General features: G+C 39.0%; 1 protein-coding gene across 8 annotated transcripts; it reads left to right on the plus strand.

Annotated features, from left to right (window-relative positions):
• The first annotated feature begins 777 nt into the window (after nucleotides 1-777).
• On the plus strand, nucleotides 778-16,868 carry CDKN3 (cyclin dependent kinase inhibitor 3). Of its 8 annotated transcripts, none has more exons than XM_036307555.1 (8): nucleotides 778-915; nucleotides 3,067-3,149; nucleotides 5,003-5,058; nucleotides 5,588-5,632; nucleotides 7,994-8,216; nucleotides 12,191-12,222; nucleotides 14,487-14,590; nucleotides 16,654-16,868. In XM_036307555.1, exons 1-8 carry the CDS (start codon nucleotides 907-909, stop codon nucleotides 16,738-16,740), a joined length of 639 nt encoding a protein of 212 aa, XP_036163448.1. In that variant the 5' UTR covers nucleotides 778-906; the 3' UTR covers nucleotides 16,741-16,868. The 8 variants fall into 8 exon arrangements, 7 of the variants coding, with proteins under 7 accessions (XP_036163448.1, XP_036163457.1, XP_036163437.1 ...); XM_036307516.1 differs by having other exon boundaries at nucleotides 846-999; XM_036307525.1 differs by lacking the exon at nucleotides 778-915 and adding an exon at nucleotides 1,048-1,191.
• Nucleotides 16,869-18,503: the final 1,635 nt, after the last annotated feature.

Consider the following 18,503-nt stretch of genomic DNA (forward strand, 5'->3'; position numbering starts at 1 on the left):
TTAGTGAACAGGAAGGTTGAGCTACACCCTAACGGTTAGTAACCTGTCTAGATCCTGTAATGGCGAAGAACATAAAATATCACACATACAGTGTATCTTTATATTCTGTATTTTTAGCTATCTCCATGGTATTTGGATGACTAGATATAGCCATAAATATAAAGTCTATGGCAGAGGTTCTCAACCTGTGGGTCACGACCCCTTTGGGGGTCGAACGACCCTTTCACAGGGGTCGCCTAAGACCATCGGAAAACACATATAATTACATATTGTTTTTGTGATTAATCACTATGCTTTAATTATGTTCAATTTGTAACAATGAAATTGGGGGTCACCACAACATGAGGAACTGTATTAAAGGGTCGCGGCATTAGGAAGGTTGAGAACCACTGGGATGTAGTGTTTTCATAAGATGATTCAGGGCAGTGCCTCCCCCACTCTTCCCACGCCCTAATACAATTTTTTTTTTTTAAAGAAAAAAAACAAAATTTCCTACCCTGATACCACTTCCAAACCCTGACACGAAGAAGCTTGGCTTCCCAGCATTGCCAAAGCGCGGGGGCTGCCTTTGAACGCTTCCGCTCCTCCTAGTTCCCCGCCACCTCCGTCCTCCTAACTGGCGGGAGCGGGGCGCCCACCCAGCCAATCAAAGTTCAACAGGGCCCGCCTCCCGCGCGTCTTTCAAAGGCCATCTAGGAGCCAATGAGCGGTCAGAGGCCTAGCCAGGGCGCCTGGGGGCGGAGTCAGAAGCAGGGAGAGGGCGTGATTGGTTCCTAGAAGACACCGCGCCCCACCTCACAAAGGGATGTACCAATGAGCTGAGCGGAGGGGCGGGCTCGGCGCGGGGTGAGACCCTGGTGCGGCTGAAGGGAGACGGTGGCCGGTCGCGACGTGGGGCGGCCCGCGATGAAGCCGGTGAGTCGGGCCGAGGCTCGGAGGAACGAAGCCGCAGGGTCGGAAGCGGTCCTGGCCTCTGGTGTGGGCTCTCCCACTTCCTGTGTAAGCGCCGTCAGTCTATTCCGGATCTCGGTTTCCTTCTGCTCTCCGGTGCTTGGGCCCCTGGACAGCCTGGTCTGGTGGCATGCCGACTCGCGCAGTAACCGTTTGGGAGGGAGGTGGCGCTTCCCGGGGCCCGCGATGGCGATGGCTGAGAGAAGTGGGCCGGCGGGACGAGGGGAAGACGTGCGCCGGGTGAGGGCTGTGCTGTAGCCTACGGGGGGGTCTTCTAAGTCTCGCGACAGCCATGCCCGTTTTCCTGAGGAAACTGAGGCATCGAGAGCTTAAGCGTCTCCGTCTGCCGCATACCCCCGCCCCAAAGATGTAGCAGGCTGCCTGTGCCCCCTGGGGGGCTGTCCTCCCCGTGGACGAGGGAAATTCCGTGGAAGACGATTGCCAATCCCCGCTCGCGGGTGTTGTCACCGCTGTCACCATCCCCCGGGGCCCCCCGGCACACTGCGTGCCTTTCCCTGAGGTTCCGAGTCCCTGGGTCTGGGGGAGCCAGAAGCGTGCACTTGTGTCCCGAGCTTTAAATCTGTCTGAGAAGGATTGCCGGAGTGGGCCACACAGTTTGAAAGTCTTCAATCATCAAAACTGCTTTTAAGAGGGGGAAAAGGGGAAAAACAGATCAATGCAAGAAGCCGAAGTCCACCTGACTCCCACCCCCTACCCCTCAGGTTGACAGCTTACTGCCGGGCCTTCCTTTGAGCCGAGTATTTAATACTAATACGGATAGGTCCAAGGCACCTCAAACCCACAGCCCGAGGTGGCTGTGTCACGTCGTGTTGTAACAAACAAGGCCGGTATAGAAGGTAGCGTCCGAGCTGGCGAGGGCATTAGGTAGTTACACTTACTGGTCCCAGGGTCGCCGTGTGCTGGGACATCAGCTGGCCTCCTAGGACCTCCACTTGTCCCCAGAGGTGTGGGAGGAGCTGGACACGGGTCGCTCAACCCCCTCGTCCCTCCCCTCTGCAGAGGGTACATTCGGAAGTGCTCTCTGCCACAGGGGAGCCCTGGGTGGTCCTCGGCTGCCCATGGGCGGACGAATCCAATTCTGGAGTGCAGATTTGACAAGCCCACCGACCACTGCTCTAAAGCCATGTGACACCCAGTAATAAAACCGACAGATTGATCTCCACTTGCCTTTCCTGTGGTTTATCTCTCAGTCGTTTCCAAGTAAGGATTAGAAGAAAGGTGTGTTCTTATTGGTGCCCTACAACTCCCAACAGTCTGCCATGTAGAAACGATGCCTGCAGGATTGAGTTCTAACTCCTTAGGTCAGCATACAGAGTCCACCTCAATCTTTCAAAGTTGAGGGCAGGTTATTCCACCTAAACCCCTGTCTCATTCAAACTGCTAGGCTGTGTGGGGGTTATTTTTTTATAAATGGGGTAGGTAAAACATCTCTAGCTTCATCTCCTCTGCTCGGATCTGTTTCCAAATGCACAGCCCTCTCTCCGTTTGTCCTAATAGCCTTAACTTCTTCCCTCTCTGCCCCAAACCTCCTGCTCACCCCTCAAAACCCAGCTAATGCATCTCCTCTGTGAAGCTTTCTCCAGCTCCCAAAGCAGTTATTCACTCCCTTTTCTGCCCCAAAATGCATAGATTATGCTTCCATGTTAGCATTTAAAATCTTCTGTAATCTGTGCACACATGTGTGTTTCCAACTATACTGAAGGTAGGCTGTTTATTTTATGGATCTTTGGTCTCCAGAACTTGGCAAAGGAAGGTGTCCAAGAAATGTTTGTGAGTGAGTGAGTAAGTCTCACTTTATAGTTGTGAAAAACTGAGATCCAGATTTAAATGACATCACTTATACACTAAGTGGTAGAGCCAATACCAGAAGCCGGGTTTCTTGATTCCCAATCCAACTCTACTGCAGTGTACTGTAATTATTAATAGTATGGTGAATCACAGTAATTTATTATTGTTATTGCTAATCTCTCTGGCATTCCAGATTGGATAAATTGCAAATATGCATTCAGTGTGTGTTTAAGCAAAGATCAGTTATACTAAGATGATATGTAAATATTCTTTACAGTTATTTAACATAACTATTTTCTTTTGAAGCCTATTTCATTGCAGACAAGTGAGTTTGACTCATCAGATGACGAACCTATTGAAGATGAACAGACTCCAATTCAGATATCATGGTATGTTAACATTTCTGATCAATGATGAGCTAAAATATTTGATATGTACATCATAATCTTCATAGCAGGAAGTCCACATATTAAAAGTATTTCATTATTCTCTCCCACTGATTATAATTACAATTACGAGATTGTCTAACTCCATGATTTATTTACTATCTATGATAGAATTAGGCTTTTTTGCAGGTGGGTGTGTGTCCTTTATACACTGTAAAAACCAATATAGAAACAGGTAAGTAAGGAGTTGAGATCCGATTGGAATGATCTCCCATTTAGTTCCAAAACCTACTTATTCTTTTATGACAAAAGAACAATGTACCATACAGGGTAAGATATTTAATCATTTATTATGTAGTCAAATCCTAGAACTACTTGCCACAGTAATGCATCTATCAGCAGACCATTTAACATTAAAAGCCAATTGCCATAGATACAATAACAAATACAAATGTTTCTATAGAAAACCAACTTCCAAATCTTGGCAGTGACTTACGGTTATACCAGATTCTCTACACCCAGCAATCAAATGCTTTCTTTCTTGCCTGTAAATATAATCATCTATTTCTTTAAGAAAGCTATTCGCACCCTGGCCAAATAGCTCAATTGGTTAGAGCCGTGGTTGGCAAACTGCGGCTCGCGAGCCACATGCGGCTCTTTGGCCCCTTGAGTGTGGCTCTTCCCAAGCCTTTGGAGTACCCTAATTAAGTTAATAACAATGTACCTACCTATATAGTTTAAGTTTAAAAAATTTGGCGCTCAAAAGAAATTTCAATCGTTGTACTGTTGATATTTGGCTCTGTTGACTAATGAGTTTGCCGACCACTGGTTAGAGTATCCTCCTGATACACCAAGATTGTGAGTTCCATCCCCGGTCAGGGCACATACAAGAATCAATCAATGAGTGTATAAGTAAGTGGGACAACACGTCAGTGTCTCTCTCTTCTCTCTTCTCTTCTCTTCTCTTCTCTCTCTCTCTCTCTCTCTCTCTCTCTCTCTCTTTCTCTCTCTCTCGCTCTCTCTCTCTCTTTCTCCTATCTAAAATCAATACATTTTTTTTTTCATTTTTTAAAGAAAAAGAGAGAAAGCCATTCCCTACTATAGGAAGAGAAAAAGAGTAAAAGTGTTATCTTTAAAGTTTTCTGTTCTGCCATCAAATAGCAATTATCTTTCATTGCCCTTTCCAAACTCCCTTTTAAACTCAAAAATTCATCTAATTTTCAAAGTCAAGTGGTATTTATACGTTGCCCCTGTTTTCCTCTACACTCATTTTCTGTCTTACAAATAAGGTAAGCCTCTGCCCTGCTGTCCCCAAGTACTGCAAACTGGGAATATGGTTCTTGAAATTATTTCATTTTATCCAAAATCCATTACTACAAGGAATGGGTGGCCTGTGATTTTTTTTTTATCATATGAAATTATATCTGTTTAAGGAGGTCCTACAAAGGAATCTTAAAATAGTAATGTAGAGTGAATGCTATGGATGATATTGTCAGATGGTCATTTTCCAGCTTATTTCTGAAGGTTACTAGGACAGCATATCTCAGGGTAGCTTAACGCTTTATGCTAGGTGTTGGCATTCTAGGCATTATCTTTAAGGTAAGTTTAACTTGCCACTTTTTAGGACTTAAATTGTAACAAAGCAAATGACAAGTCTCCGTTTCAAAACTTCCAGTTTTTTCTAGGCCTTTTTGTGACCAATGCATTGATATTTAACTATGAATTTTTGTTTTGTGACTACTATAGACCTTTAAAACACTCTTGTTTAGTGGCAAGCACACACGTTTACTAAATTGAATTTTCATTTATAACTTTTTAAAGACTGAACTATACTTGATAAAGTTTTATCTTTTCAGGCTGCCCCTGTCACGAGTGAATTGTTCTCAGTTTCTGGGTTTATGTGCTCTTCCAGGTAGGTAACACTACCGTTGGCTTCTTACTGATATATTTAAAGGTGGGGTTTTTTCTTTTTTAGGTTTTTGTTTACTTTTTTGTTTTTGGTCAGCTAACACATTATTCTCCGTACTGAGTAGCAGAATTTGCCATCAGCACGGACACTCACTTTTGGACCATAGGTAAAGGAACATAAGTACACTCTTCCACCCTTCCAGATCCACATTCACAGTTTTACATTTCTGACTTTCCTATCTTAATAAAATGTAAACCCTGCGGTACAATGTGAGGCTGGGGACTATAGCTAGGTACTTACTACCAAAAGAACATAGAAGAAATAATCCTCACATTAGGAGTTCCTTCAGCTGGGATCTATAAATCTCTGGGTTCTATTCCTAAGAATATAAGAAATTGAAATTTACAGTCAAAATGGAATTGAAGCATATTAATGATCATGTGGAATGTCTAAGTAGCTATATTATGTTAAAATATACTTGTAATATATGACCAAAAACTGACTTTTTCACTTGTTTTATCACTACTTATAGGTTGTAAATTTAAAGATATTAGAAGAAATATCCAAAAAGATACAGGTAGGTGTAATAGGAAACAACCATGTTAATCGTTTCTTTTTAAATAACACTAACAGTCTTTGTCAGAAAGAAAAACTGTAGTCTCTTCTCAATATAGCAAATAAATGACTGATATTTCATAAAATTTCAAACCACACACTTATTCTAATATGTAAAGAGGTATTTTTGAAGGGTACAGAAAACTCATCATTCACTAAAATAAATACGTAGAAACTGCCTTTGGGTTTAGAATGTATAAGTTGGAGGGAGAAAAATATGTAAATGGAAAACTGACATTGCGTAGATTTTTGAATGCTGTTCTCTACAGACTTGACTGTGGTAGTGGAAAGTAAGCCTGAGCTGGGAACCCAGAGGTAGCAGGGAAATTGTCCATCCCACATAGATAATTTAGGGAGCCAGCATCTAGGTGGGAAAGATGGAGCGGGGTCTGATCTTCACATGGTCAAGGATGTTCAGACCACTATAGCCTCAAGTCTGATAATCTCACAAATATCCTGATAATCTACCCCAATTTGAAATTTACACATTGCATGATACTAAAAAACTAAGATTTTCAAAATATTTTATTCTAGTTGGCCTGGAATATTTCAAGGCTACTAGTCTTACCAATGTCCTTATAACACATCAAAATAAAAATGTTACTACTTGATTCTGACCAGTATAGACTTGTTTAATCTTTATTTTTTTCTGGTTTTAGAATATGAATTTGCTGATGTACTTTCTTTAATTTATTCCTTACCTACCAAAAAAAGACTTAAAGAGGCTAATAGATTTGTTGACCCTTGTAATATTTGTAAAACTTTTCTGAGTTAGAGACACCCACTATGGTAGGAAATTTCCATTTGAAGAATATTTAATGTAAATCACTGGTTCAAGATCCAACCTTGCACATTTTGGAAAGCCCTATTTATTTAGTATCTTCTATAAGAGGGGTTTCCAATATTTTATCACACCTTTTGTTTTTCAATGTAATTCAATATTTTTTAAAAATGACAATGTTTGATAGAGACCTAGAATCTCCTAGTGGCAGTCCCTGTGGTCCCTCCTCAAAGTCCTTTCCAGGGAATTTTGAAAACCACTGTATAATTGAAATTACCCAATGTGTACAAGAGGCAAATAGAAAATTACTTCCTCTTAAAAATAATCAGGTGTGTTAATGATAGGTTAAATCTTTTTAGAAGTATAAAAATATGGCAGTAATATCTAGAGCACCACTGTCCATAGAAATATAATGGGAACCACAAGTAGAGATCATATATGTAACTTCGTATTTTCTAGTTGTCTCATTAAAAAAAAAAAAAGGTGAAATTAGCATAATAATATATCTTACTTAACCTAATATAACCTAAATAGAATCATTTCAATGGGTTTTTATTATAAAACAAATTATTCATGAGATAGGTAAGTATCCTTGCATTTATGAGGCGGGGAGGGAGAAGAGGCTCAGCTCAGCCAGAATTAGATATTGCCATAAGAAAGTTCTGGTGTATAGAATGGCCTATGATAGTATTGCTTGGTTCATATTCATTATAGTGAAAGTAGCTAAATTGCATAACTCTAGTATAGTTAGTGTTTTATTTCCTAAAGACCTAGTCCATAAATTAAATCCATGATGGTGTAGTACAGTATGAATATAAGGGAGAATACAAGAGCTCTGGCACCATGGCCATGCTGGAGATGTTATATACAATGCTTGGGGTAACACAAAACAACAGATTGGTGAAAGCAGCAAACATGGTTGGTTTTGTGAGAAGAAAACAGAAAAAAAAAAGTGCTATCATCCTTTCTCAAGAGTTTATTTTGAAATGTTAAATTTATTTTTAAACATATACTGTAAAAAATGTCAAGAACAAAAATATAATTGACTCATTTTTAAATTCAGTAAAAAGCATTTTGAGTTATAAAGTCTGATTTAATTTTAACCACCTTTCATTGCAGATGTTTCGTTAAATCCCATTTTATGGATAGTGACTTAATTTTTACCCTAGTTTGAAGACAGATCAATATTGTTTTAGATTATCAGTAAGCACTTCAAATTTATAGATTATCATTTATTATTTACTTAGTTTAGCTTAAGAAATGTAACTCCAGTTATATGGCTGGTGTGGCTCCGTTGGTTGGGCATCATCCTGTGCACCGAAAGATTGCTGGTGGTGCGTGCCCAGGTTGTGGGCTCCATCCCAGGGGGGGCGGGGGTGGGGAGGTGCAGCAGGCAACTAATCGATGTTTCTGTCTTACATCCATGATTCTCTCTCTCAAAAAATCAATAAAAACATTTTTTTTTAAATAATAGTAATACCTTTAAAAAAAGAAATGTTAACTCCATATGGTGTGTGTTTGTGTATTTTGGTCTTTTGGCAGAAGAACTAAAGAACTATGGCATACAAGACATATTTGTTTTCTGCACCAGAGGGGAACTATCAAAATATAGAGTCCCAAACCTTTTGAACTTCTACCAACAGTATGGAATTACTACTCATCATCATCCAATCCCAGATGGAGGGACTCCCGACATAGCCAACTGCTGTGAAATAATGGAGGCGCTTGCAATATGCCTTAAAAATAACCGAAAAACCTTAATACAGTAAGTTCTCCTTTTCTCCATATATTACATGAGAAATGTTCCCAGTCAGAATGACTTCTCCAATTACTGCATCTTTATTCAGTTATTACTTACCTTCTGTTTTGTTGTAAGGATTAAAAAGAAAGAATGCATGAAAAGTACCAGCACAATAGCTAGTACAGAGCGAGTACTCAGAAATTTGCTTTTATTACTTTTGAAGAATAAGGACAATAAAACAGTAGATTTTGAAATTTCTAAAATAGGGTTACAGGCTTTTCTTTTCTTTTGTCTTAGATCTTTACTTACAATTTTAGGACCCTCCCTCCCAAAAAAAGAGTGTGCATTATTTTTGTATTAACTTATTGATCAGCCTTTCAGTTGCTTCCAACAGCAAGAAAGTCAATTTTTTTTTAAATCAGCAGTAAAGAAATAATCCTAAGCAATCTACTCTTTTATTGTCCTTAACTCTTCAAAAGTAATGAAAGCAAATTTCTGAGTGCTCGCTCTGTACCAGGTGTTGTGCTGGTACTCTTAAAAATATGACTTGAAAATTATATTTGATTATGTGAATTTGCTGCCAGTATGAAAGAGAAACTCTCACTGTTTGTCAAATGGCTATACACAGCTGCTGATATGAAAGCTTAAAACAAAATAAAATAGGCTAAGAAAGAAAGAGGAGAGAAGAAAAAGTAGCTTGTAGAAAGGAAGAAGAGAAGTGGTGCTATGGATAAGGAGAGCAGACACTCTGCCAGAAGTGAGACACAGCAGAGGGCCAGCCACAGGGAGCAACCAGTCCTTCTCTGTGCTCATGCTTTTTGCAGCCTAATAAGCTGCTTAATCCTTTCTGAAACAAGATAGAATATTAAATACTCTAATACCTCAAAAGCCCTAACGTCCCTGAATTCATTGCATTGAGTTAGAAATTATGCAGACTAACCGAAATAACCGAGTAGTCTTAGACCACGTAGGACAGTGGTTCTCAACCTTCTGGCCCTTTAAATACAGTTTCTCATGTTCTGACCCAACCATAAAATTATTTTCGTTGCTCCTTCATAACTGTAATGTTGCTACTGTTATGAATCGTAATGTAAATACCTGATATGCAGATGGTCTTAGGCGACCCCTGTGAAAGGGTCGTTCCACCGCCAAAGGGGTCTCGACCCACAGGTTGAGAACTGCTGACCTAGGAAAAGGGCAAGCCCAGTCAACTTCTCTTCTCTGACCTAGAGCTCGGGCCTCATGCAACAGTTCCTGTTCTGAAGGCAAAGCACAGTAGTGCAGGGTCTTTGAGGGCACACACCTGTTTGTGGCCAAACTGAACTCTGACAAACAGAGAACTAATAGGGAATAAAGAACTAGAAGCCATCCTACAGTTTGCAAACTTACTCTAGAGAAAAGCATCATCTCTCACTGTAAGCAATTACTAATTGCTTTACTAATTATAAAAGCAAAATTTTAGAATAAATAGTTGTCTTTGCTAAATATTCTAAGCCTAAAATTCATTAGATAATTAGATGTAGCTAGTGAAAAACATTTTCCAATTTTTGGACCCTTTTTTTCAAACAAATTCTGAGATTTTTTTTTCAAGTAAATTTTTTTTTTCTTTTGGTGTTTTTTCAAGTAAATTTTTGAAAGATTTACCAGAAAGTTTCCAGAAATCAAACTAGCTCAGATTAGTGAAGCTTAACAAAATCCACTCTAATAGGTTCTAGCAAAACAAATACTCTGAAGTTTGAACAGAATACAGAGAGGATGGAAAGATGGGTGGGCAGCCTTGCATATGTTAAATGCTTCAGGCTCCCACAAATCATCTGAAGACTGGAAGTTTTCGTTGTCCCAGAGCTTTCAAGGTGTCCTGGAGTAACTATTGTTGGGACAAAGACAATTTTCTCTCCATTCTGCCATCTTTGAGTGCCCAGATGACCATACAGCTCTAGAGTTTATCCCTCTGAAACAGGGTCTGGTACATTTTTTCACTGTCTCACTAGTTCTCCCTGGACATTTCATTCCTTTATAAAGTCAGTGAACACTGCTTGCCTACCATGATATACCGTTTCCGAGAGCTGTTGTAACAAAGTACCACAGACTGGATAGCTTAAAACAACAGAAATTTATTCTCTCCCAGTTCTGGAGGCTAGCAGCCCAAAATCAACACCAACAGCCATACTCCCTCTGAGACAAAAGTCTTTCCTTGCCTCTCCCTAAGCTTCTGGGGGTGGCCGGCAATCCCAGGCATTCCTTGGCCTGCAGCTGCGTCACTCCAGTCTCTGTCTCAGTCATGACATGATTGTCCCTGTGTGTTTGTGCCTTCATATGGTATTTTCCTCTATAAGGACACCTGTCAAATTGGATTAGGGCCCACCCTAATGATCTCATTTTAGCTTGATTACTAGTACATCTACAAAGACTGTTTCCAAATGAGGTCACATTAACAGCACTAGGGTTAGGACTTCAACGTATCTTTTGGGGGACACAATTCAACCCAAAACACATACTGTGTCCCAAACTGAATACACACTGTGAAGCACTGCCCCTACCCTCAAGGAATCCACAGCTAACAATGCTACCATGTGAGTGCAAAACTCACACAAGGTGTGTATGAGGCAGCACCCAGGACAGAGATAGTTTCTGTGGGAGTGCAAGGCATTTCAGGGAATAAAATTGGAGCTTGGTTTTGAAGGATGAGTAGGAATCAATCAACCAATCAGACAGAGGAGGAAAGATAGGAGTAGCAAGAGGTGTAAAGTAGTAGTCATCTTGCAGAAAGCCACTGCAGTGCTCTATCTACCTTTCTGCGGTGGATCCTCATCTCTGAAACAGGCCTACATCTGGGACACTGAGTAGAAAGCCAGTTCATGAATTCTCTGCAGTGGTCAGCAAACTGCAGCTCGCGAGCCACATGCAGCTCTTTGGCCCCTTTTATTTGCCACAAAATACCGACTTCTGCGCATGGGCCACGAAGTTTCAATCGCACTGTACGTGCGCGCCTGCACGTGGTATTTTGTGGAAGAGCCACACTCAAGGGGCCAAAGAGCCGCATGTGGCTCGCAAGCCACAGTTTGCCGACTACTGCTCTAGAGGTCAGTGCCTGTCTGGTCCTCTGCCTCACGTCCTGTCCGGAGACATGTATGTACAGCTTCATCTACAATACACTACAGTAATTGATGTTCAGGATGAGTCATCAGCACCCAATTGGGTTCAGTATATGCTCTAAGAAAGTTAGGAAGTGTGTAATACATTTTTTAGGGTCTTTGAAAATGACTAAAATGATTTTGTTGTTTTCAAGGTTAATCTTCATTTTTCGAGATCAGTTTTGCAGAATTGCTAATATCTTTATAGCGCTAACATTAATTTACTTCTTACTCTGTGCCAAACTCAGTTCTAAGCCCTTTACAGATGTTACCTCATTTAGTCCTCCCTACGAAGTAGGTACTATTGCTGTCACCATCTTATAGGTGAAAAGGCTGAGGCCCAAGAAGCTAAGTAATTTACTTAGGTTCAAGCATCTAATAAATATAGATCCAGAGTCAACCCAGGCAGTGGGGCTCCAGAGCCCATGCTCTAAACTTCTATGGTATGTTATCTCTGTACTCTGCTAAGGTAAATGAAGAGTTATTATACAGACAGCACTTGTCCCGTAACCACTAAGGTTTTATTCAGAGGAAGACAATCCAAGTGGCATTTGGTAAAATAGTCTGATTTCTACCATATTTAGTAACAAGTTCCACTTCTCAGATGTAGATCCTGGAGTTTAAAGAGGTCACTAAAAAGACCTTGCCTACTTGACCCTTAGAGGTGTTCAGAATAACTGCTCTTCATCATATAAATAAGCACTTTGCTCTTCATCAACTCAAAAATACTTATTAATCACGGTTTGCAAGGCACTGTGCTGGGCATTAAAGTTAAAAATAGATGGCAGAAACAACAAGTCTTTCGTTGTAATTGTTGGGATGGAATGAAAATATATAAATTTCAAAACTGTTCTTCCCTTTCAGCTGTTATGGAGGAATTGGGAGATCTTGTCTTGGTAAGAAATATATTTTCATTATTCAGTGTTTTTTTAACTTCTAGTATGCAAACTCCTCTTTCTGGAGCATATGTTCACGGTATGAAAATGAAACAAAATACAATATAAGTCTGCTAGGACCCATCAGTTTATTTAAGGCCGTAAATTTGGTGTTCCCTAGGAAGCTGAGGTGGGGGCGAGAGGTGTTTTCAACATTGTTTTGGAGGATTCTGCAAAACATAATTTACAAGTCTTAGCACCTGCATTCTTGTGTTTTGTTTGGTTTTCTAATGTTATCCGTATGCAGGTGTTATGATACCAACAGTAACTTCTAAATAATACCCACTGGTAACATAAATATGAAAACCAAAGTTAATTACCATATGTTAACTTTAAACTTAAAAAAATGTATTAGAGAAAAAAACATTTAATGAAATGCCACACTGGAGTAACATTTATTCCTTCTAGTAATGGACAGTATGGAAATTAAAAACTTTTGTGTTTCAAAGAACACTATCAAAAGACATTATGGGGGAAGTATTTGCAAACCATATATCTGATAAGGGACTCACTAGAATATATAAAGAACTCATACAACTTGATAATAAAACAACAAACAATCCAATTTTTAAAAAAGAGAAAAATATATAACTACATATTTCTCCAAACAAAATATACAAATGACCAATAAGCACATGAAAAGATGTTCAGCCCGGCTGGTGTGGCTCAGTGGTTGAGCATCAACCCAGGAACCAAGAGGTCACAGGTTCAATTCCTGGTCAGGGCACATGCCCGGCTTTCAGGCTTGATCACCAGTAGTGGTGTACAGGAGACAGCCAATCGAAATTTCTCCATCAATATTTCTATCTCTCTCCCTCTCCCTTCCTCTCTAAAAAATCAATAAAAACATTTAAAAAAATGTTCAGCATCACTAGTCATCAGGGAAATGCAAAACAAAGCCACAATGAGCTCTGGCCAATGTTGCTCAGTGGTTACAGCATTGGCCCGAACACCACAGAAGGATCACGGGTTCAATTCCTGATCAAGGCACGTACCTTGGTTGTAATCCTCGCCTGTGGGAGGTAACCAATCGATGTGCCTCTCTCTTCCCCTCCCTCCCTTCCACTCTCTCTGGAAAAAAATAAATAAATGGAAAAAATATCCTCTGCTAAAGATTAACAATAACAAAAAAGCCACAATGTGATACCATTTAATGCTCATTAGGATAGCTATTTTCTAAAAAATGGAAAATAAGCATTTGCTAGGATGTGGAGGAATTGGAACCCTTATACAATGCTGGTGGGAATGTGAAATGGTGCAACTGCTTTGGAAAATAATTTAGCAATTCCTCAGTTAAACACAGAGTTACCACATGACCCAGCAATTCCACTCCTAGATATATACCCCAAAAGAAATAAAAATGTTATGTCCACACAAAAACTTATACGTGAATGTTTATAGCAGCATTATTCATAATAGCCAAAAAATTGAAACAACCTGAATTTCCAGCAGTTGAAAAATAAACAAAATGTATATCCAAAAAACGAAGTATTCATCCATAAAAACGAACATGCCACAATATGTATGAATCTTCAACACATTATGCTAAGTGAAAGAAGCTAGTCACAAAAGACCATATATTGTTCCATTTATTAAAAGTGTGTAGAATAGGCAAATCTATAGAGACAGAAAGTAGGTTATTGGTTGTTTAGGGCTGGGGTGATGGGATGGTAGGGGGATGGTAACAAAAGGGTACAGGGTTTCTTTTTGAGGTGGTGAAAATGTCATACAACTGACTGGTGATGGCTGCACATATCTGAATACACCATAATCCATTGACTTATATACTTTAAATTATATAGTTATATGATATATGAATTATCTATAATAATAAAAGCATAATATGCTAATTAGACCGGACATCCTTCCAGATGAAGCTGGAGCTGCAAGGGAAGCCCAGGTCCCGGGTGCTGGAAGCCAGTGCCAGGTAGCCAGGGAAAGGAAGGCCTACTCTTGCACGAATTTTGTGCATCGGGCCTCTAGTAATTCAATAAAGCTATGTGAAAAAAAAAGAATGAAGCCAGTGTTAAACTTTTAATTCAATCATTTAAAATTACAATTTAACTGTCAAAAAACACATACTAAGGCCTCAGTCTTTTAATTCATTTCGAACAATTACACCAAACTTAGTGTTCTGTACCAAAGTAAGTGTAATGAAATATAAAATGCTCTACCCTACCATTAATTAGTTAATAATTTACTATTTTCCTATCATGTTCTATTAGTAGCCGCTTGTCTCCTACTATATCTGTCTGACACAGTATCACCACAGCAAGCCATAGACAGCCTGAGAGACCTAAGAGGATCTGGAGCAATACAGACCATAAAGGTACGGAGGTGGATTGTTTTTGTGCAGGTGTGATTGGGGGGCAGACCTTTAGAAACACAGGGTAATTCATCATTGTGGGGAAAGGAAAAGATGTCCCCTTCTCTCCTCTGGTTCTTTTTGGCTGGTTGAATAATTAAATCAACATGAGATATTGACAATAAAAAATCAAATTTATGTTCAGTAATTAATTTGCCCTGCCATATAGATGAGTTATCTCCAATAATAACTCATTATCAGCAAGGCTGTAATTCAAATCCCTCTACTAGTAGATGGTTGGAGAGGGAGTGGCAGAAGTTTCTCTTGAGCCCACAGGGTCTCGGTTGCCTTTAGCTCAAAATAACCCATGTACCACTGACATACGTCTTGGGGTGGCTGGTTCTGAACCCCTATATTATGAAAAGGACAATAAAAATCCAAAGCATTCTATTATTCATATTATCACCTGTTTATATTTTAATTGTTTTAATTTAAATATAACCTGGATGTCTAAAAAAATTCAATATTGCAAAAATAGTGAAAAAATTTGAACTTCCCAGTTTACTCTTCAGGATCTACAACTGTTCAGTTTTTGCCCCTTCAATTCTGGAAGTGAATCCTCACTTGGAAAAATGAGATGGTTACCATAAACTTGGTATAAATAATACCCACTGGTAACATAAGTATGAAAACCAAATGTAGTTCCTTGGGTAGATTTTTATTGAAAAAAGATCTAATGAAGATCTTATATCACCCAAACACTTAATAAGGATAGATGACTATAATACAAAAAAATGTAAAGCAATGCTAATTATCTTTCACTGTGGATAATCAAAGTGGCATTTTCCACATTGACTTTTCCCTTAACACTTAAAAAGCACTGCAGTGGCAACACCCAAGGATATCTATAATAATAAAAGCATAATATGCTAATTAGACCAGATGACCTTCCAGATGAAGCCAGGGCTGCAAGGGAAGCCAGTGCCGGCAGCCAGGGAAAGAAAGGCCTACTCTTGCACGAATTTTGTGCATCGGGCCTCTAGTTATTATATATTAATCATGTTGCTGAAAAGATTCTGCAGATTTCACTTTATTTTAGCTCTGTAAAGCTCAAGCAGGAGCAGGCACTAAAGAATGTTGGCTTTTAGGTGGTTCCCTGAGCTGGACAGTCCATCTTCCCAGGGTGCAAGTCTAACCAAGTGTAATGAATGTGAATTATTACAACTGATGAATTCCCCGAGCAGCCTGGCTCTCAGTGCTCAAATAAGGTCATGCACACGTTCTGAAAACAGAGCTTCCTTTGTTAAGATCAAATGAGGCTTCAAATTCAAAATGTTCAAGTCTCTCTCTGAAACAAAATAAAATACACGTAGCTGTACACATATATGCACTTTTTACATCTTTAATCTTGAGAGAATTAAGCCCACGTTAGTATGGGCTGTCAATTTATCACCTTAGCATTCTGTGGCAAACAGGCTTTTCCTCATTAGCAGTATGCAATTTCAACCCCTCAGTAATGAGAGGGAATGAGATTATTGGCAGAGTAAGAATATCCTCTAGGAAGCTACTAAAGCTCCAAATAAGTTAAAACTTTTTAAAATGTGCTTATTTGTTAAGATTAATGATTTGTAATATTATCTATATGAAAATTATTCCAAATGGATGTCATCACAAAAAGGGAAAAAATAGGGCTCTATAAATTAATAGATTTTCTTGAATATTCCAAAGTTAATTGCTTTAGAAAGTCCTTCTCTGCCCTACTTACCCACACCCCCTCCCACGGGGGAAAATACACTTACAGAAAGAATGCCTTCTCTGCCTTTTTAAAATCTTATTTGCACCTGCCAGTAAAGGGAGAAAGGATTTTTACAGATTTATAAAATATTCATCTGTTTCAAGGTACCTTCTGATTTTTGAAGCAGTTTTTCACTTTATGCAGCTTTATTGAAATATAAATGCTTGCTTATCCCAAAGGATGTAGGATTGTTTTTAGCAAATGTTTCTGATTCTTGATTCCTACCAGCATTGAGACTACTCTGGGAGGTAGTTTTCTACAATATATTTCAATATATCTTTACTTTTTTCAGCAATATAATTATCTTCATGACTTCCGGGACAAACTAGCTGCACACCTGTCATCAAGAGATTCACTATCAAGATCTGTATCTAGATAAAAAAAAAATTCCAAACAGCATATATATGACCATGTCTGATATTTGAGTTCTCTAACGTGAAACCATGTTACCAACTTGAATGTAAATGTATATGTGCAGATATTTCTAAAGCTTTTATTGATAAATTTCATTGTGTCTCTTTCATCTTTTATAGGACAAAAAATTGCTATATAGTTTTCCTTTTAGAAATGAACTGGCTGCTCTGATGTATTTAACCAGGAGATAATGCTGAAAAAAGCATATGGGAAAAATATTTGGTTGCATATTTTTATTTACCACACTTTACCTCATTTTACTATTGTAACTACTGGGTGGCATATAACATAGTACTAAGTGTGAAAATTGGTATAGGTACCCAAGCAAGCTAAAATTATTTAAATAATTTTAACTTTTTATTCCTCTCAAACTCTTTCCCATTTTTTTTCTACTTCATAAATAAAATTGTGAGGGATCCTATGGATCTAGTCACCTCCCTGCCAATACTGAATCATTCCCGACAGCTGTGTATCCAGCCAGCATTTGCTTGGCCATTTTCAGAGACACGGAATTCTTGGTTCAGACAGCTGCTCCGGTTTTAGAACATTTTTTCCACCCTAAAGACTACATGAATGACTTTAATCCCTCTTTCACATTTATTGTATAAAGTACTTATCTACAGATTAACAATCTCCAATTCTCACTCCTTCACCTTACCTAAGGCTATTGAACATGTCTTTTTCCCCATCAGCAGTCTTTGTCTTTCTTTTTTTAAAATATATTTTATTGATTTTTTACAGAAAGGAAGGGAGAGGGATAGAGAGTTAGAAATATCGATGAGAGAGAAACATCGATCAGCTGCCTCCTGCACACCCCCCACTAGGGATGTGCCCACAACCAAGGTACATGCCCTCGACCAGAATCGAACCTGGGACTTTTCAGTTCGCAGGCTGAAGCTCTATCCACTGTGCCAAACAGGTTAGGGCTCTTTTTGTCTTTCAATTCAAGGCTGAGCTACCAATAGCAGTCATTTGGACTATAGATAAGGATTATACAATGAATCAAAGCCACCTGTTTTAACAGACATCAGTGTTTCAATGTCATATGAGGTGGGTCCCATGGCTCTCTTGGTTCCTTATAACCACAAATGTGAGCCAGGATCATCATAGGCACTTGCACACAAGACAGTAAATTTCACCCCATCAAAACTTAGTTTGTAAATAATATAATTACCCCCCAAAAAACTTATTTTGTCTCACATTCTTCTTGCTGCTGCTGAGCTACTTGAATTTCATTAGGCAATATTTTAAAACAATTACTAGTGCTGTTTTGGAACTTCAAATCAAAGGTCCAGTACGTACCATAATATACAATCAGTATTTTAACATTCTTATGTTTAAACTGGAGATTTCTTTTCCAATACAAAAAATGCCAACTTATAGCAAGAAAGGTTATTTTTTTAAAGTACAGGCTGTGATCATAGATTGACCTTCCTAATGATTTTGGTATTATAACCAAATACAACTTAAAATCACAATAGTCTATTAAACTTTAGGAAGTCAATCAAATTGACATGACCAAATCTTATATTAGCTTTCTTCCAATATAAACCTATGGCTTATTAATGAATACTTACGAAATGAAGGGAAAATGCTGGCCTGGATTAATCAAACCCTTTATAATCAACTGAATTGTCAAGTGCACACATGTATTAATTTCCACTGGAAGTGCTCATTAAGCCTTTCCATTTAAATGCTTGACTAAACTACTTTAGTACCAAGGGGATA

This window comes from Myotis myotis, unplaced genomic scaffold, assembly GCF_014108235.1.
Source record: "Myotis myotis isolate mMyoMyo1 unplaced genomic scaffold, mMyoMyo1.p scaffold_m19_p_1, whole genome shotgun sequence".
Taxonomy (NCBI): domain Eukaryota; kingdom Metazoa; phylum Chordata; class Mammalia; order Chiroptera; family Vespertilionidae; genus Myotis; species Myotis myotis.